The 21830-nt window shown below is 46.1% G+C and overlaps 1 protein-coding gene across 1 annotated transcript; it reads right to left on the reverse strand.

Annotated features, from left to right (window-relative positions):
* Nucleotides 1–1935: 1935 nt before the first annotated feature.
* Nucleotides 1936–3331, reverse strand: LOC139052304 (E3 ubiquitin-protein ligase MARCHF8-like). The gene has a single exon (XM_070529395.1). The coding sequence runs from the start codon at nucleotides 3274–3276 to the stop codon at nucleotides 2359–2361; it is 918 nt and encodes a 305-aa protein (XP_070385496.1). The 5' UTR covers nucleotides 3277–3331; the 3' UTR covers nucleotides 1936–2358.
* Nucleotides 3332–21830: the final 18499 nt, after the last annotated feature.

Genomic DNA, 21830 nt, shown 5'->3' on the forward strand with positions numbered 1-21830 from the left:
CAGTAATGATACAAAGTCCGCAACATAGCCTATGTTTATTGGTTTCTGTGCAAGAAAAAAAAATCTCCAGAGAAGAGGTGCAACTTAGCGTGCATGTAATATTTTATTCAAGCCACGGATTTAATACTACCGTAGCAAATTCATTACGATAGCCTACACTTTTGCTCTGTCAAATTTAATAAGAGGCAAGATAAGCTTTCAAGATGAATCGGGAAATTCATGCTTGAAAACCGACAAGAAAATGCAACTGAACGGTACCGCGTTCAGCGCAACGTAGAAACTTCGGGTACTTTGCTGTCTTGTCATTTGCCCTTGCCGAGGTTGAAATAATTCAAGCTGCTCCGTAAGCGCGATTTTTGCATGCTACTCAACAAAAGAAAATTGTGACGACCTCGTCGTCTGCTGGGGATCGAACACCTCCTAGGACTGACAACTCGCAAAGGCGCACGAAGCAAAGGTGAAAATGCACTTCATTTGCTGTGTAGCGTGTCAACAAACGCATAGCAATAGGAGAATGCAATCTGTACAAGTTTTTTATTCTCCCTTAATTCGCGCACGTACCTAATTCGACGATCCACGTCTCCGCGATTGCACTGCTCGTGCGAGAGGCCATCAAAACAAACCGGCGAAATAGCTGCGTTGACAGCTCTCCGCGCAATTTCGACGGAAAATCGCAGCGATCGGTGCGACGGTGCGACTGTGCGACCAACCGGTTGGTCGCAGCCGAAAATCGGGGGGTCGGCACTGCGACTGCGATTTTCATCGCAAACGACGGAAATCGCACTTCCGGTGTGACGAAAATCGCATCATGTGAAACAGGCTTAACAAGAGTGCACGTCAGACATGCGAATTTGAATCCATGATTGGCGAGATGATATTTCAGTGAAGCTGTTGTCCATATACGAGATGTATATAAGGAACTAAATGATCCTCCGTGGTGAATTAGTTTTTGATTAATTGACCAAAATTAACCTATTTTAGAACCTGCGAACTAGCCGAATGGCGAAGGATTTTGATGCGATTTCGATTTGATGTGAAAGTGATTCTACTCTAATTCTACTGGACAGACGTGACACCCCAAACAAGCTCTACAAACTGACGAAGTGAATATTTAAGAAGAAATGCGATATTGGCGCATTTATTTTATTAGCTACATGGCAAACTAAATTTGTTTTGCAAGTTACAAGTAATGCCTGCCTCTTCATATACAGTCTACATGAACAGACTTAACTGCGTTATTTTTCACAGGTGATCTCGAGAGACGCGTTTCAATAAAAAAACAAATAAAAAATAAATAATACCCATACTCACTCGTAGATACTGACATATATTCTTAATGCGACGCAATGCGCGGATAGCTGCAGCATGAGATGCCCACGCACGTCCAGCTGATTGCGCCTTGTAGCAGCCACAGACGCGCTTTATCGCTTTTCGATTGCCTATAGTGGTTTAAGACGTCGAATGAACGAGCGAGAGAGAGAGCGAAAGTATTACTTGCCGAGCGCTCAAACACCATTGATTCGTTGATGAACTGAAGAGTGTGCGTACCATTGAGTTAGTTCGCGTCTCTTGCTCCAGGTAATACGATAGCGGCCAGAAGGGCGCGTAGAAAACAGATTCCTACCAGCCAATGAATTTCGGCTCAGTATACGTGAAAACGAAATACTAGTATTACCGCTTGCAAAATTTCAAATGAAAAGTAATTGCATCCCCAGTTTACACCGTTTATTATACATAAAACTCTGGATTTTATTTGGACGAAAGTGGACCATTAAAATGCTAAAACAATATTGGCATACGAAGCTGGTGACGTGCAAGCACAGGTAACGAAAATAAATCGCATAAGAAATAGTTACACTAGGAGCATAGCACAGGAAGGACGATCGACAAACACTAGACAGTTTAGTCCAGTCTTTATCGATCGTCTTTCCCGCGCTATGCTTCTAGTGTAACTATGTATTACCAACCAGCCCAAGCCTATACTCTTCATAAGAAATACCTCGTCTTCAACAAACTCGAGCATTAAAATGATCAAGCAACATGAGCAACGCCTCGATGCTTTCAGCGCTACCTCTGCACAGTCTACATAGTCAAGCACGTAGCTTCTCTTCTACAGCCGGTAGGCCTAGATGGCAGGTCTTCTGGCAAAACGGTTTTGGCGGCGGTTCCAACAGCGTTCAATAGCCGCCTCTATCTTGACGCTCTGCAGTAACCATATGCCCTGTCCTGTTGATGCTAGTGGAGACAACGTCAACCGAACGTCGTTGGTTAACCGGCTGCACTCGTGTCGTCGCGTTCTGTCGGACCAACACTCATTTCTGTGACCATCGGCACTGCCACGACCCGGCGCACCGGGTTCTACAAAAGCCACCTCATGAACGAATAGTACCAGCTGCGCAGCTTCAGGAACGAAAGAGTCAGGAAATAACCGTGGAATGCGCCGCTTGTGAAATCCACGAATATTTGCCAGGCAAGACCATTCAACTCAAGCACTTCCAATGCTGCCACCAGCATGACCAAGGAGAACGCCATGGCTAATGTCACCATGGCCAAGTAGACAAGGTCGCTCAGCAACACTTGTCGCAGCCGCCCCTCGCTCCGCCAAACATGGTCGAAGAACCGACGCGCGCTTATGGGTTGGGCCGCCATCTGGAAATGCTCACCGCAGAGCTCGCAGATGTCAACGTTCCGCTCGTTCAGCCAGGGCTCCAGGCAGGACACATGCACGAAGCCGATGGTGCCAGTGCAGCTGCAGGGGGACACGAGTGGATTCTCTTGGTCGCCTTCATGGCAGATCCTGCACATGGGTCCGCTGCTCGCAGCCCCGTTGAGGTAACCAGCGGGCTCATCGGGAGAGACGCAGTTTCGCGCGGAGTCATCTTCTGAGTCGCTTCTAGCTTCAGGACTTTGCAGCAACAGCAGTTCAGCGTCCTTGGACAGTGCGGCGATGTTGGTTTTCCCTGCGGGCTCTTCGCTCTCCAGGCTGGAGTTGACGCATGGTGGCGGGTGGGTGACTGCACTTGATTGAGAAGGCTCAGAGTCAGAAGACGGGATGTGGCGAGCACCATCAGTCTCTGGGTATTGCAGAGAGGAAGGCAAAGACGCAGGAACACGGCATTTCTTCTCGTCGGTTACTGACTCCCGATTGCCGTTTTCGCGGTGGCATCGACTTCGCAGTGTTCGTACGTTAACTTGACGAACACACATGTGGTGGTCGCGCTTACCAGATTGCATGCGTGTTTCCTCGTTCCATTTCTTGTTGTGGTTGCTGGCCATTGTGCTGTGTTTCTGCCACTTCTACTCGCCAAAGGTAAGAATGCCTGCGCGTAAGGCCTGGCAGTGCTCTTTATACTGGTATCTTCCTTTGTACTTCGGAGTGCAATCTCATCCACTCGAGAATACAAGTCTGTGGAAATCTTTGTCATCTTCTCGCCTTACATAAACAAACAATGGCGCAACATATATTGACACGTGTACTTATCTTTGTCGGGCGACCACGCTTCGCCGCCAAACAAATGCTATCACACAGCGCGGGACGCGCCTGCATGTATCCGAAGTTTCTGGAAGGTATCGATGCTTCTATCCGTGGTCTGTTGTCGCCGAACCTTGTGTTATCTCATTTCATCGCCTGACGCGAATGGTGTAGAACTCTGTGGAAGGCAGGCGGCTCCCAACGATTAGTCTGGAACATTCGATGACTGCTCTATAAAAGCCGACGCGCTTGACCCGCTGATCAGATTTACGACGATCGCCGACTGTGTTCGCCGCTCTCGTTGTGCTTTAAGTGTAGCCTGTTTTGTGGGCACAGGTTCGCCCAATAAAAGCTAGTTTTTGCCTTTCACAGTATTGCTACTGTGTTCTTTGACGTCACGACCACGTGACAATATTTTGCACAGTAATGGTGCGGCCAGTGACGCGCATTGTTAAATTGTTCGCAGTGTTTTTGCACATCGAGTGACCGCCCACCATCAACTAATGCAAGGTTGATGTTATATTTAAACACAAAGAAATGTTTTGGAACTTTTAGGTGATACTGGCCATCTCATGATAAAGGAGCTGCTGCGCTACCGGGCACTGTGAGCGATACTCAAAAGGCGTTGTTACCATATCAATGTACACTTCAAAGGGCTGGTGCCATCTTCCACTTATACGTCAAACAGAAAACATTCTAATCAGTAGCGCACGCATGGATGTTCCAGCGTTGTATTATGCGTAGACGCTTCACGAAACCGCGACTGCATGACAGACATGTCGAAGGTTCTTCACGCTACTATTTAACCAGACTAGAAAACAAGAAAGATGGTATCACCCCTGTGAAGCCACAATGGTCCCACACCAGGTTTGATTCTTGCAAACAAGCAACTGTGGTGCCAAGATTCCGCGGTACCTATTCTGTCTGCAGAATATTTCACCGATGTAGCCGCAAGAAATGCTGAGGAGTCAAAGAAAACCGGGCGCGCCCTTCTTGAAGGGGCCACTCCGACAGCCACTGGAGATGATGTCACACGTGTGGCGTCAACCTGTCAGAGCCCAAATTGCCAGCACCAGTGCGAAAGCTCCGGGGTTCCCGCGAAATGCAGTGAGGAAAACACGCTCTGGAACGCTGCAAGATCGTAGACAAGAAAGAAAAGGACCAGTTGTGTAAAAGCACGAACACCAACAATCAGAATACTAATAGCATAACAGAGCAAAAGACCTTGCGGTTGCTACAAGGAAGCCTTGTTCACAATCATCTTGTGCTCTCTTAAATAATAAGTATACTGGTAGTTGGTGTCCATGTTGATTACACAACTATGTCATGAAGATTCCTGACTCGAAGAGTATTCGTGAAATAATTAATTTCAAGAAACAAATGCTTTGAAGGTCCGAAACACATCTTGCAATCTATATGAAACGTGCATTTTAGGTACGCGGTTAATGAAAGGCTATGCAACTATACAGTGATTGTGCAACAATCAGGCTATGCAACAACTTACAAGGGTTTTTATTATCATCCTATTTGTTGTTATAGTTTCTTGTTTCAGCACAAAGGCCTCAGCTTTAAAATCACGATATATTTGTACTTTTGCTGAAGAGGGAGTCAGGGCTAACGCTAGAAGAAGCGGATTCCACGCATGGCAATAATGGATTGACGATAAAGTAATGACAATGGCGGAATGACGACGAAACCGTGAGGGCGATGGCATGACGATGGTGAAACCATCACGACTGCATGACGCCCAATGTATGACCACAATGCAATGACGACGATGGAAACAGACGACGGTTTAGAGTCAATGCCATGACGTCACTGGAATGACGACGATGGTATGACAACCACGGCGTGATGACGACGGCATCACAGCAATGCTATTACGATTCTCGAATGAAGACGACGGTATGAGAACCACCGTGCGACAATGGCATGTTGAATATTGGATGACATACATGCAGCGAACACGATAGCATTGCAACGACGGTGTCACACGATGTCGGGATGTTGACGGAATGGCAATAAGGGTACGCCAGGAACACCTCGCCGTATTGTTTTGAAAATAAAATAATATTTCATCCCAACGGGGGGGGGGGGGAGGGGTATGAATATTTGTTCGATCAGAAGGGTGCACTTTTAAGCATGAAGTCTTTCTTATGGGTAGTCTTTTCATATGGCGTATGTTTCTAGCCTCTTTCGTGGGCCGAATCCGGAGATAGTCGAGCCTACAAAATGTCGGCCAATATAGGCTACTGGGTATGTGACCCAGGCACCTACTAACAAGAAGAGCTACTTGCAAATCCAACTTGCAATGCACGCAGTCTGCAGAAGCAACTTGCAGTAAGGAAAAAGAGCAGGGGTACTGTTGGCAGCGAAGTCGTGGCCGAGTATACACACACTTTCATAAGGCATTCAGATAGCGGCTAAAACAGTCATAGCGGTGTCTACAAGCACAAAAGAAACTTTTCACCGTACAATAATTCCTAATAATACCACAAAACACACACATAAGAAGAAGCAGTTGTGGGCGGGAGGTGAAGGTATAGTATACTAAAAGGGCGGTGGCTTAGAAATCCATTGGGTTCTTCCCGTACAGGTTGAAATAGTGTCCACTGCCTGAATAATTTTCCTTTGCATCCTGAGTGGAACCTTGTGCATTTTTAGAGGAAACAAATGCGCGTAGAACATTTAGTTAACGCATGTTCTGCGTGAGTTGGCGTAAATTTAAAAGGTGGTCACATGCCCGACCACCACGCGCCTAAGGAAAACAACAGCAGCAACCTGCAACCTAATTTGTTCAGGGCAGGGACCATTCAGAGTAGGAGTATTTTCTGCAGCGGCAGTTATGACCGTGCGGTTAAGGCGATGGACTAGAATTCTGTCGCGGTCTCCTCGCACAGATTCGAATATTGTCGACAGCATGACTTATTTTTTTATTTTTCGGCAAGTCTGAATGGGATCTTGAGTTGCAAGGGTGGTCACATGCCCCACCGCCACGCACCAAAGGAAAACAAGAAAAGCAACTGCATTTGTTCAGCGTAGTGACCAGTAAGTTCAGGCACGCTGTTAACAGTTACACTCGTGGCCGAGATTGCCCTTCCGGCCACCGCAGTGATCGGTCAACATGGGCTCCCTCGGATCGATTAGAGGACTTAGGTCATCTAACCAACAGAATAGCTTCGTTGCATGATTGCCTAAAGTCGAGGCCGTATCGTTGAGAGCGCTTCCGCGACGCTCTCGACCGTCTTTCGCAGCTGCCGGAGGTGATTTCCTTAGGGGCATAAAATATGAGTCACCTGTGGCAGTAACTTTCCTTGAGAAAGAAGGAGATACTGGCTGCAGACGCCTTAAAAATGAATAACGAGCGCTGTATGGATATAGACTCCTGCGACCGAGGCGTACGTCTGAACTTCCACTGGCTACTATATGGATTACCGGAGGATGATGTGCGAACGGCTCTGAAGGCCTTCGGAGGGGTGACAGAAATTGCCTAAGAAAATATAACGTGAAATGATGCATCGATGAATGGTCGACAGCGTGGTTCCTGACGTTGAACCTGTAGTTGGGCGTTACCATTGAAGATATGCCTCATCAGTTGCGTGTCGGTACGCTGAAGATGTCACACTCGTCTAGGTTCCAGGCAGAGTTCCGCTCTACCTCAGTTGCCTCGGCATCCGTCACATACGTCGCGAGTGCCGTGTTCCACGTTGCGGGTTTTGTCGTCGTTACGGCCATGGCGAGACGCAGTGCGTGCGCTCTTACGCCAACGTAGCAAGCCCGGCCAGGAGGGATTTGGTTGCCGAGCATATAATAGACGCAGTTGATGCTGAAGAGTCTACTTGATGACATGGCGACGAAGGCATGACGGAGGCGCCAGAGCGTCTGCACGCCCCATGTGAATACGCCAGGGAGCTGAGTCACAAAGCAGTAGCATCAGGCCCTAGCTGGGCCTGATGCTACCGCAGCATGCTTTGATGCACCGAAACACGACGAAAGCAAGACCCAAAAATAGACTGACGGCACTTCTTCAGACAACATGAAAGCCACAGAGGAAGCGTCCATCGACGTCGACGTGGCACCGCCTGGCAGAGGTCCTGTAAAGAGGAAGCGAGAAGAAACTGGAGGCACCACTACAATTTATATGGGAGCAAGCACCGGTGAACCAGCCACAAAGGCTGCAATATCCCGACGGCAGTAGTTGAAGCCAACTCCACAATTAACGCTGGACCGACGGACTACTTCAACACATCCGGCCATTTAGCGGCGGCGTTTTTTCTTGTTTTTGTATTTCGATGTACGTGTAACCCCGCTGATTGAACGCGTTATAAGCTGAAACTTCAGTGCATATGGAGCCAATTTTCACCGCTGATGGGCCTGTTTGACGTGAAAATGGGAGTAAATATTAGCGATTTTGAAGTTAACTAGCCTACATCAGATGCCAGTTAACTTTAAAAAGGCCCCGCGTATCGCAACCTGTAATACAATAGGCCATTCGGCACAAAGATGGCGATACGAACTGAGTCGCATTCTCTTAGAAAATGTTATTTATTTGTTAGCGGTCCAAGCGACCAAAATCGAGTGAGGAAACTGATTAAATCATTGAAGTATGTTGTGACAATGTATGCGTCACTGATTCTGTTGGTAGGCCAGGTGGTTATGCTAGCTTTATACAGAAAAGGGTTGGGTCATTGGGTCTTTATTTCCTTGTAAAAATGACCGACTAGTGCTTTTTTGTGATTTTGTTTTTCCTGAAATATACTGGCGTGTTTTTATCTGTCAACGAAATAGAATATATGAAAGAGAATCCTTTATTTATTACCGTGCGACTTTTCTTAGAAAGTGTGCGGGGTCTCAACCGTGCTCTTCGGACAAAGGAACGACAACATATTAGTGCAGACCAACACAAGGGCGTTTATTGCCCCTTTCATACAATAATGCCCGCTAGCGGAGTAATACAAATATTTCACGCCGATGGGCGTGGTCGAATCGAGGAAGTCCGACTCCCCGCGACAGGATATCGAGCGAACATGACCGTCCACATGCTGGACACCAACGTCTCATCGTTCGCGTGTACAGTCATGCGAACGGTGGCGCTTTCGAATGCTCCTGTTCATCCACCCCAGTGTCCCGCTCCGCAGCCTTTCTCGGGTTGGGCCCGCGAATGGCGTCTGCCAGCGTGCAAGATGACAGCGCATGTCGTCGACCCCAAGCCAAAGAGGCAGCGGCTACTCCCTTTTACGCTCGAGTAAACTCGCCGTTAGGTGGGTTTAGGAGCGAAACATTCGCGCTATCTCTCGTACTATTCAGCAACTACACCACACCGCTGCCGGCGCACGGCGCTCGGTGAAATTGGTTTACAGGAGATGGGACAGTCATGTGCACATTGGACCCATTATATGTCCTAGTTGAGTTTGTACTTTCATGTCCCCAACACCACACTCAGCACCTGAGATTCAGTGGTCGCTCTTTATCATGCTTGCCATAGGTACAAAGAAAGAAACCAACGCACAAGCGCTCCTTACAGATGGTTAACCAGCGAAGCTGAAACGTGCTGCACCGCTGTTTATCACTGAGTTAATCCCGACGGTTCACCAAACGATAGCTGGGTAGGCTGCGGGATCCTCGGTACGCAGTTGCTGCTTGCGCTCGGCTGCACGAGCCTGTTTTTGTGCCCGAGCTGTAGCATAGGCACAGTTTGACAAGCTCATTCGCCGCTCTGCTCGCCACGCTGCTGATCGAAAGCTGCCTGCACCTCAGGAGTACGTATGACACGTGTCCTACCAATTTCGGAGCCGAGGATAAACTGCTGCGCGCACACTCGGTGGCGATTGAGAGCAACAACGTCACTACTGGTGCAGCCAATCGTCCGCCTCTCTTTCTCCCTTTCCTCGCGCATGCTCGTGGGGTTGCGCAGGAGGAGTTTTCGGGGTACAGGTGACAGAGGGGCGCACGAATTGGCTAGCCATATAGAGCTTCGCGGTAAAAAGTGTCAAAGTTCAACTGGGAGCTGTGGAAATTAAGCACCAAATTACTACAATATGAAAAATTCTGTGTTTTTACGTGCCAAAACCACGATTTAATTATGAGGCGCGCCATGGGGGGGACTCCGGAAATTTGGACCGCCTGGAGTTTTTTAACGTGAACGTTAATCTAAGTACTCCGGGGGTATTTGCATTTCGCCCCCATCGAAATGCTGTCGCCATGGCCGAGATTCAATCCCGCGACCTCTTGCTTGGCAGCCGAGCACCATAGATACTAAGCAACCACGGCGGTTTAAAAAAAAGTACCACATGATGAGATTTTGGTTGCAAAGATCAATGAATATGTAGACAATATGCGGTCTAATCAAACATGTAATTTGAAGCTTGTGTGGAAGCAGACTAAGTGCGACTTTACCGTCACGCATTCGAAAAAGCAAGCATTTTAATGCAGAAAGAAAAAACACCAAGAAGAGGAGCTGCATAGTGCGTTAGATTACATGGTCAGCGCAGAGAATGCCAAGTTCGGGTTGCTCTCCAAATAAATTGAGAAAAAAAGCAAAGCGACGGGGGCTCGAGACCATAGAAGCAGATAAGTATCGCGGCGCAATGATAAGGGCGATGTGCGGGCTGAATTTGTTGGTTGAGACGCCCACCAAACGCGTGCTCAGCAATGAGAGGAAACATGCAATATCGAAAGAAATTAACGAAATTAGTTTTCGAAATGATGATGCTCAAGTGAGTGAAATAATGGAGCTTGCCTTTGTTGAATATCACAGAAAGCTATTTAGTCATGAAACATGCTATACTGAACAGATTTTAAGTGAATTGTTACCACTTATGCCTAGGCTTGATGGCGAAATAAAACAATCACTTGAAAGGCCAATGACAGTCACAGAAGTTGAAAAAGCGGTAGGCGATCTCGGTCCCGGTAAAGCCCCTGGCCGAGATGGGCTTGGTGCAGCTTTGTACAAGTTCTTCAAAAGTGAAGTGGCAGAATGTCTAGCCCGTGTTATAAAAGAATGAAAGAATACTATGAAAACAAATTAACACCATCGTCCTTTCGAACAACTAACATGGACTGCTTCCGAAAAATAACGACATATTGAAGCTGCTTTCAGTAGAAGCATACTGACCGATAAGATTAATGAAGATCGATTACCAGGTCTTCATGAAAGTTTTGACTCACCGTTTTCAAAGTGTTATAAGTTCTTTTGTAGGTAGACATCATACCCGCGGCATTAAAGGTAGATCCATTTTTTAGTAGGGTGATGCTTAGGGAAACAAGCAGCGCTAGGAAGTCTTACCACACTGTCCAGCATTATATTGACTTTAATACAGCACACTGGGTTCCAGTTCATCTTGATTCCAGGTCATATCGGTCGACTGGCCGAAATTAAAAATAATTGCCCAAACTGCATGACCCTTGTATTTTGCCAATATATGGAAAGACATTGTTCTTCATATTGTTTAAGGGTATTACTTCCAAAAATATGTCTTTATTTATGTCTCTCAAATTAATTTTCATTCTTTTACAGAATATGCTGGCAGAAAGTAGAAGTGCGCAGAGCTCAAACTGAAGAGGAGCACAGGTTCCATGCTGCAGTAAATGGGACCCAAGAGCGACTAATTCTAAGGAATCAAGTTGCGAGTAAAGATTCCTACTCACTGCTTCATCGTTCGTTGTGCTGAGACAGGCACTGTGACACAGAAATTTAGTGGAAACAAGAACACATGAATGTTAAGCGCAATCAGTCAGCTAAGTTTGATGAACAAGAAGGAATAATTTATACCCGTAGCTGCTACCATCTGCTCCGAGTTCCATGTGGTAAAAGAGCATGAAAAGATAATCAGAATGAATCGCTTTTCACGCCTGCGTGGCGGGGTAAAAGACGCTGATAATCAGCCATGAAATGGGCCGACGAGTGTCTTGCAACTGAACTTGTACACAGTAATGGCCATTCAGAGCAGCTTGTCGCCTGTTGCAGTGATGGCCGAGCGGTTAAGGCGATAAACTAGAAATAGATTGGGGTCTCCCCGCACAGGTTCGAATCCTGTCGACTGCGGGCATAAATATTTTGCTAGCCTGTGTGGTTTCATGCGCATGCGCAGTGCCGCGCGCGTGCGTGGCTGCGACGGAGAGCAACGACGTCACTACTGGCGCAGCTAACCCAACACCACCTAGATAGCACAAGGCCTTTTCAAACCGATCCATGATGTAATGTTACCTGGCCTGGCTGCCATATTATCTAATGAGGATGCTCCCGAGTAGGCAACAGCGATTTTGGCGTCACCGCTTCCATCACGCCAGTCTTGTCAATGAAAATTTCGGGCCAGGCAGCGTGACCTAATGAATGAGAGTAAATAGGCTTTGCTCTACCTAGGTGGTCTTGGCTAATTACGTGCCTCTCTCTTTTTGTTGCGCATGCACACGGGGTGGCACCGGAGGAGTTTTCGGCGTCCAGGCGACCGACAGATGGACGCATCGGCTAGCCATATAAAGTTTCGCTGTGGAACTTTATTGCCGCATTGCTCTTATCAGCGAAACGGCAAGTTAAACTTGTCGCGCAACTTGCAAGGAAGGACCGTATCTTCATATTCGCGTATGTTTGGAAGAGACGCACGTAGAAAAGGTCGAGCACAGGAATAAATGATATAGACGAAAAGTGCGCAGCTTCGCCGTCACATATAATCTACCTAAATAGGCCGCATTGCGTCATGTTTTCACAGGCAATCCCGAAAGACGTGTCAATGAGAAAACTAAATATACAGACTGACCTGTAGAATTGACATCTATTCCTGACGCCACGCAATGCGCGAATCACTGCAGCGTGAGATGGTCACGCACATCGAGCTGATGACGCCCTGTAGCGACCATGGACACTCTTGATCGCTTTTCGATTGCCTATAGGCAACCAGCGCTAAAGCTTCACGTGCCATCAGCACACAGCATAACACACGTGCCCTCACACACAGCACAGCGAGCGGCAGACACTGTTTCCAGTAGCACATGCAATGATTTCATGTCAGCGAACTCACCGATCGTCTTGAGACATAATTTTCACGGCTCCTAACAAGACAAGGAACCTACGTGCTAGGACGTAGCAGCGCATGCGCTCAGCGGAACGCGCATAGCCATGGACCGAACTTGGCTGGGCGCATCGGGCTGAGTAAATTTTGATACAGGCACGCGTTTCGTATCGTTAAATATGTCGTGCCATCTTCCTAGCCTCCCTACCCGACGGTGTCAGCATATTTTAGTTGCACATGAAAACTATCGTAGCGCCCTCAGGCCAGAGCGCTGGTTCCCCATAGTGTTTTAACAAACCGAAGGAACAAGCGACAGAGCGAATGTTTTTCTTGCCGAGTGCTCGAATACCATTTATTCGTTGATGAACTGGAATTTCTGCGTAGCCATTATTTTTAAGCATCTCTTGCTCCAGTTAATACGATAGTGCCGAAGAGAGCATGGAGAAAACGGACATTCCTACCCACCAATGCTTGTTTCTTCGGCTCGCTATATATGTATACGAAAAACATTAGTATTACGTCTTGAAAAATTCCAACTGAAAGAATTTCTGTCCGCACATTACATCTTTTATGATACATAAAGCCAGGAATATATTTGGACGAAGGTAGAGTATTAAATATGCTAAAACCAAATTCGCATATGAGGCATGTGATTATCGACCACATGTGTACAATATAGATACATAATCAACATGTCGCCATCACCAAATTCAAGCATTAAATTATCAGGCAGGATGAGGTACACCTCGATGCATTCAACGCTACCTCGGCACAGTCTGCTAGAGTCTCAAGCACGTAGCAATTCTTCTACAGGCTAGATGGGCGGTTAACTTAGGTGAGAGGTCTTCTGGTAAAGCACCTTTGCAGCGGTTCTAACGGCGTTTATTAGCCGCCCATATCTTCACGATCTTTCGTAACGGTAAGATTGGTCCTCCTGTTGATGCTAGCGGCGAGAACGCCTACCGGACGTCGATGGCTTTCGGGCTTCCCGCGCGTCATTGCGTTCTGTTGAGGCCAACACTCACATCTCTCACCGAAGGCTCCGCCATGACGCGGGGCACTGGGTTTGCAAAATGCCACGTCAAGAACAAATGGTACTGATTGCGCAGCCTTTGGAACGAACACTGCAAGCAATAAGTAAAACTACGATGGCGAAGCGCCAGGCATCCCCCTCAGACTGAATCTCTCCCAACGCTGCCATCAGCATGACCAAGGAGAACACTATGGCTGACATGATCATGGCCAAGTATAATAGGTCGCTCAGCAATGCAAGTCGCTGGTAGCTATCCCTCTGCCAAACATAGTGGAAGAACCGGCGCATGCTTTAGGGTTGGTCCGCGACGAGGAAAGGCTGACCGCAGAGCTCGCAGTAGCCTACGTTCTGCTCGTTCTGTGAGTGCTCCAGACAAAACACATGCCCTAAGCCCATGCTGCCAGAGCAGCTGCAGAGGATTACGAGGGAATCATCTTCGTCGCCCTCATGGAAGATCCAGCACGTGAGTCTGCTGCTTCCAGTCTCGTCGAGGTAACCAGCGGATTCATCCTCAGAGTCGCTTATGGCTTCAGAACGTCGCAGCGAAGGCAGTTGAGCGTCCTTGGACCATGCGGCGACGTTCATTTTCCCTGCTTGAACTTCACCCTCCAGGCTCGAGTCCACGCATGCAGGCTGGCTTGTGATTGCACTTGATTGTTAAGGGTCAGTGTCGGAGGACGAGATACGGCGAGCATTGTAAGACTCTGGGCTCTATCAAAATGAAGACAAGGACGATGGAACGAGCAAGTTCTTCTTTTCGGGTACTAAATCCTGATCGTCGTTTTCGCGGCGGTATCGATTGAGCAGTTCCGAATGCCTGCGCAAAGCAACTGGCAGTGCTATTCGTACCGGTCTCTTCCTTTGTACTCTGGAGTGGAATGTCATCCAGTCGGGAGTATGTCTCAAGAAACCTGTGTCACCTTTTCGCCTTTCGTGATCAAACAATGCTCAGCGTTTATATTGTCCAGCAATCGTGCGGAGAGTGACATGCAGTGTTACATTCAGCAGAATGTTTGTGGATATCTAGTGGCCATCCACCATCAACGTGTGTGAGATTGATGTTATATCTGACCCCAAAGGACGGCTCCGGCGCTTTTAATTGATGCCGGCCATCTCATGACATAGACAAGATTTTCGATAGCCTCGTAAGCGAGTATCCGCTGCGCCGATTCTCTCGACCCCATGCAGGTGCTGCCTTCTGGGGAGGGATAGCGGAAGACGGGAGAAAGTGGCTGCGCGTGCGCAGCTTGTTCACATAATAAGGCGCAAGCCTTAGATGGCTCATGGGTCAGAAAATTGACGGTCCGGCGTTGTGGCACCAAAATTCAAGTGCACGCGCCAGTTTTTCTTTATCAAAAATAAAACAAAGACCTAGATTATCTCACGCTTCTAAATAATCACTATATCCACAATAGTGTCTCATTACGGTTTTCCTGGTTTTGTTAGTATTTGCCGTGTTTCATGACCTTTTGAGTAGTATTAGTACGCCTGCGAAAACTGTAAATAAAGCTGTCGTTGAAAGCCAACGGTATCTGTTTGTCTCATTTGCATTTCCGTGTCCCTCTCATTTTCTCTGGGCTGCAAACAAGCAGAAGGGATGTAGCTACTCTGATTAACTAAAGTGCTAAAAAAATTCATTGAGTGGCTATGAGAATGTGTGTTAATTATCTTCATTGACTTGCCATGACCTTTCTAACTTGCCATTAACCACGCAGAAACCGTGGTCATGTCTAGATGACTGAAAAATATAACAAGTAATGGGAAGTCACAACGCCTTCGAATGAGCATGCCAGAAAAATCTAATGAATGTCTCGTGAGAGCGCTGGGCTTTAGCTTTCACCCTGTTTAGGGTACGCTAATGTAACTCTCAATTTTTGTTGTGGTTATAGACGTCTTCTTGCCGCATCTGCTGAAGTGTTTGCTTTAGACGTATTCTTAGTGGTATGCACGCAGGTTATTGGTCCAAGGGACAGTATGCTGTCGTTGGCGGCACCAACAACCAGGGAAAGAGAAACCTGCTCACGCAAGAGCACTGTGGTCGACGTTCATGGAGACATAAGAAATTTCTGCTCGTGTGTAGTGCCTTCGCTGTGCATACAAGGTTCCTGCGGGTCCTGCAAAACGACATGATAGGATAGCCGCTTTGAATACAAAAAGCCTTTGTTTTCGGTGAGCTTTCTCAGGTGGGCATTCGTTTTGTCGTCGTGAACTACGAGACAGCGGGCGTCTTGCCTTCTCATGCTGCGGACCTGCGACAAAAAGCGTTACAGCACCGCGTAATACTTGTCGGCCTCTTTATTTTGGGTCTGCTCGGTTGACTTTCCAATCTACGACAACGACGCAATGGCGACGACGGAATGAGACGACGCCATAGCGACAATGAGATGATGACGCTTGAATGACGGCGCTTGTGTGACTACAACGGTGTGATGACAAGATCATGGCAACAATTCTATGACGATTCTCGATTCTATGACAATGTTTGCTCTTGTTCCGTCAAATGCTAATATATGCTGTGACCTAATGCCCAAAGCCTTACGTGCTAATAGACGCATTGCGTATAGATTTGCCGTGTTCGCGACAAGAAAAAGAAAGAAGAAAAGAAACTGCGCAGTAACCGGACTTGAGCGGACAATACACCGCCTTTAACTGTAGGCTCTTCATTGCCCCACTTTCCTCCTTGGTTTTCGGGCGTGAAATCTCATACCTAGGTTCAATTCCGGCGTGTTTGCCATATGCTGCGATTTTATGTATTTTACTTTGTGAGAATACTAATTGGTCTTCAAAACGCAATTCGGTCTGCTCATGTTGGTTACCAGAGATCGCTGGGGTAACTTGCACAAGTTACCCCAGCGAACCTCAACGTGCAAGCAGCCATTCTTGAAAATATTCAATAGTTATCTTTTTCATTGTTCCCTTTTGTTTACATGTTGAAATTGTGCAGTCATCCATGCTCAACGGAAATACTAAGATTTGCAGCAGTTACGATATAAGGGTAACGAAAATGTGTCACGAAGTATATCGACGCTGCTGTTAACTTTCACGAGAGCCTCCATGGAAGAGTTTGGAACGATAATATCTGGAATGCCGATATGAATAATTTAGCATAACTTGGGGACAAAAAACTCGAAAGTGATTCTACTCTAACGAATTCTACTAGACAGACATGACTTCGCTACGTGTCAGTATTGATTTCACAAACTTACAATGACAAAAATTAAAAGCTTCATTGGTGCATTTGCCTTGTGAGCTACATGGCAAAATAAATTTGTCGTGCAAATTCCAAGCAATACCTGCCTCTTCATAAATAATCCACCTGAAAAGACAGCATTGCGTTATTTTTCACAGCCGACCTCTAAAGACGCGCTTCAATTAAAGAAAGAAATTGGCAGACTCACCTGTAAAACTGACATCCATTAGAAAGATTTAGAATAGTGTACGTCGCCCTACGTACGTTAAACGGAATCACCTATATGGGACGTTACGGTGCGCGTCCTTTCAAGACTTTTTGTTTACCCTACGGGAACGCAAACGTTGCAGCTCGGCCCCCTCGTTATGTAATTTGTCTAAGGATCAAATACACGAAGAACTGCATTGACATTGCCAAATATGCTGCAAACGAATGTGAACGCTACACATTGTGAAGACAAGTAAAATATCTATTTTGTCATGAAAGAATATACATCGTATGTCCCAAACATTGTACCCGAAATAACTCATATTAATGCCTCCACGTTTTTGTCTATTCAATAAGTAAAGAAAATATCACACCAGCTCTAGAACTTTACCACTTCGAAACCAGCAAATCAGTGCGTGCCGCTTATATGAAAAATGTAGAGGTCGTCAAGTGGAAAAGTTGAGCGCAAATATTTCAATGAAACTTTGTACAAATGCAACGGCCCGGGGAAAATATCAATGATGCTGTTCTTGGTTCCAATGTATTTCCCAGGAGCAGCTTTCGCCGGTCGTGTATTGTAAGTAATTGCACCGAAATTATAGTCGGAACAGAGAGCACATATAAAAAGCAGGAGTTCTGCAAGATATACCAGCGCGAGTGAAATGAAAGTGAGCGGATGCGAATATAGGAAAAACGGTGTGCTTTATTTAAAAGTAGCCTCCATGACTATTTAGGCATTTGTTCCACAGACTAACGAGTCGCGTGATTGATGTCTCATAGACCTCTTTGAGTTGCTGCTTCAAAAAGTCTATAGCTCACTGTTTTACGTCATCGTCAGACACTTACCTTGTTCCCTTGAGCTGTATTTTTCAATTGCCCCAAAATTTGTTAGTCGCAAGGCGACAGGTCTGGGCTGTATGGCGGACGTTCCAGCGTTTGCCACTCGAACTTTGCCAGTTTTGTGTTAACCACATGAGTGACATGGGGACTGGCATTGCCGCATCCGCCAAATTTCCAAGTCATTTGTTCTTGATTTGGTCACGCAGCTGATCCGGCATTTCACAATATCGGAAACGATTGATAGTCTCTCTAGGTTTAGCAAATTCGATCAGTAATGAACCTTGACGCTCGTAAACAAAGTCAACAACACATTCCGGTGGAAATGAGTGCCTTTGCTTTCTTTAAAGTGGTGAATTAGAATGTTTCCACTATAAGCTTTGCTGTCGTGTTTCAGGCTCGTAGTAGTGGCATCATGATTCGTCCGCAGTAACAATTGCAGACAAGATGTCGTCACCCTCATTGTGATACTGGATCAGATGAGTCAAGGCAGCGCCGAACCTCTCCGTCTTCTGGAAGTGGTTCGAAATCTTGGGCATTCATTGTGCACACAAGAGCCGATAACCGAGATTTTCATGAATTATGGTGTGAACCGAACCGTGGCTGATGTTTGCCCACTCTGCCAGTTCATCGATGCTTATCCTCGGTTGTTGTCTAATCAGCTCATCAATCTTTGCAATTGTGTCGGGGGTAATTGCGCAGTGGCTTTGGCCCGGTCTTGGGTCGTATTTGCAACTTTCGCGTCCTTCTTTAGACCATTTGCTCCAATGCTTCCCAGTGCCCAATGAAATCCAATATTCAACGTACAGGGCAGCCAAACGGTGACTAATTTCTTTTTGGGAAACACCTTCAGCTGTCAAATACCTCACTACACCACGCTGTTCAACTTTTGGAGCGTCCATTATGTCACACAACCATGTTCAACGTGGTGTATGAGAGCATTGGGGAACATTTATCCTCACACCTATATGTCACTTTTGAAAATGAGAGATGCCTGTGTGCGACGCGCATGCCTCGGCGATAATGAACCGAACCATTATTGCGCGTGATGGGTAGGCTCACTTTCGTTTGACTCGCTCTCGTACATTAGAAATGCGAAGATTCAGCTTGATAAAGGGCGAAAGAGTGTCACTGGAAAGAAAGTTGACAGCAGGTATACAAAAAACCTCGCTACAAGGTATTTAAATAATCATAAAAGTATCCAATAATTCTACGTATCTAAGAAAACGTCGCGGTGTATAATGCGTCAAAGAAGGGAAATAAACCTGTTGCGCAATCGCAGATTCACAGAATCCTAAGGCCCCACCTACCTCTGCTCCGCCTGATGGTTCGCGGTGCATGACAGCACAAGTTTTGGTCCACAGTGCATGACAGCACGAAAACATTTCAGGGAGGGGGGGGGCCTGAAGCCTCATAAGCCCCCCCCCCCTTCTGGCTACGCCCATAATTATCTTAGTGAAAGAAGAAAGCAGTTTCGAAGATACCAGTTGACGGTGGCATGGTTACAAATTACGACGATATAGCAAATCAGTTTAACGACTATTTTCATAGCGTGTTTTCAGTATCCGGACCGTGTACGCCTACCGCAATCTAATTTCAACCATGCGAAGTCAATTTTATTTCATATCCTGGTTTGGTTTCTATGCTTTTAAACTTAAACACGAAAAAATGTTGCGGTACTTACGATCTTCCAAACGTGTTTCTTCGACGATATGGCGAATGCATTGAGAAGATGCTCTGTATTATTTTTAATAGTTCCTTGTTAACAGCAAGCTTGCCACGTGACTGGTAGACGGCCTGAGTAATCCTTGTCTTCAAGAAAGGCGACTGATCATTACTATCTAATTACAGACCGATATCTCTAACGTCCTCATGTTGTAAACTTATAGAGCATATTATAGCCACTGAGATTACAGAATTCTTTGACAAACACTCTATATTAACAAGTTTTCAGCACGGTTTTAGAAAGAAGTATTCGACCGTGACGCAACTCGTCGTTACAAGGTCTTGATAATAATATTCAGATAGACAATTTTTTTTATTTCTGTAAGGCCTTTGATAGGTTCCTCATGACAAACTAATCTAGAAACTCAACAACATTGGTCTTCCGAAGGTGTTGGTGGCTTGGGTGGCTGAATATTTGAGAAATTGGGTGAAGTTTTTCACAATCGAGGACCTAAATTCGCGCCTTCTACCAGTCAGGTCGGGTGCGCCCCAAGACAGTGTGCTAGGGCCCTTGCTATTTTTGTGCTACATAAATATTATCGTGGATATTATTGATCCAACTATTCAGATTCGATTGTTCGCAGATGACTGTATATTATTCCGTGAAGTTTGCAGCATACATCATTACTAGAACTAAACGAAAATATAGATTACATATACCAATGGTGCAACCAGTGGGGCATGGTCATAAAAGCAAAAAAGAAAACTGTTTACTTTCCTATAACTAAAAAAAATCCCCTTTTCAGTATGCTTACTCTCTAGGTTCATCTACAGTTAATCATGTAGATAGCTACAAATATTTAGGTGTAACATTCACTGCTAACCTATCTTGGAATTCACACGTTGATAACATTTGTTCTGCTTTCAGAAAGTTGTGTTTTTAAGACACAAGCCTCGTAATTCACCACCAAATGTAAAACGTCTATGCTATCAATCATAGATCAGAACAAAGCTAGAATATGCAAGCATAGTATGGGACGCTTACACAAATCGTACCGTTGATAAATTTGAAAGAATTCAAAGAAAGACCGTTAGATTTACTTTTTCTAAATTTCGTCGTGTGGACACTCTGTCGGAACTAATGACAGTCAATAACATACACCCACTTCAGTACCGAAGAGGGATATTTCGCATGGACTTCCTGAATTCTCTCCTTGACCAGAAATTCACTATTAACCCTTCATTGTATTTATCCACCTTATCAACAAGACATACACGACATCAACAACCAAGATCTTTAAAGCCATATTTCGCAAAAACCGATGGTTATAAATTTTCATTTTTCCCGCACACAGTGTCTCAATGGAATTCTTTACCAGAGCTCGATCGTCTTGCCATCATGTAGCATTGTGTACATTTAGCCATAGTGTTCATTTTTGCTATTTATTTGTCTCTGGATATCAAACACATGTATGTGCACCCTTAAACGCAATGTGATTTGTTAAAAAAAAAAATGACCCTCCTGCTTCGACCACGCTAACTGGTCTGCAGTACGCATAAATGATTAAATATCGGCCATAAGGGCGCGTAGAAAATGTAGTGCTACCAGCAAATGCCCTTCCCTCGGTTCACTATACCTGAAAATGACGTACACTTCAATTAATGCTTACAAAAGTATAAACTAAGTAAATCGAACCGGAGATTACACCGTGTGTTATACATAAAAGTCATGATTTTATTTGCGTGAAGGCCGACTACTAAAAATGATAAAAGAAGATAGCCATACAACACTTATGATTTTCAAGCGCAGGTGAAGCAGAAAAATTGCAAAACGAATTGCTCGTCTTCAACAAACTCCAGCATTAAAATGATCAAGAACCCTGAGCAACACCTCCATGCATTCAACACGACCACTTCACAGTCTGCGGGAGCCTCAAACACGAAGCTGGTCTCCTGCAGGCTTAGATAGCAGGTCTTCTCGTGAAGCGGTGTTAACGGCGGTGCCAACGGCGTTCATTAGCCGCCTCTATGTTGATGGTCTGTTGCAGGCATATCCTCTGTCCCATTGATTCTAGCGGGTACAACGCCCACTGGACGTCGATGGTTCTCCGGCTGCCCGTGCGTCCCTGGGACGTGTCCCGCCAACAGTCACTTCTCTGACCGACGTCACCGCCACTATCAGGCGCACCGGGTTCTCCAACTGCCACGTCATGAACGAGTCATACCGACTGCGCAGCCTGTCGGACAAAAACGTCATGCAATAACCGTGGAATGCGCCGGTTGCGAAAAGCACGACGATTTTCAAGACATGACCGCTCCAATCAAGCGCTTCCAACGCTCTCCTAAGGTAGAGGAAGGAGAATAAGGCGGCTGATGTCATTATGAAGAAGCAGAGAAGGTCGATCCGTTCCGTTCCAA

This window comes from Dermacentor albipictus, unplaced genomic scaffold (genome assembly GCF_038994185.2).
Source record: "Dermacentor albipictus isolate Rhodes 1998 colony unplaced genomic scaffold, USDA_Dalb.pri_finalv2 scaffold_21, whole genome shotgun sequence".
Taxonomy (NCBI): Eukaryota; Metazoa; Arthropoda; class Arachnida; order Ixodida; family Ixodidae; genus Dermacentor; species Dermacentor albipictus.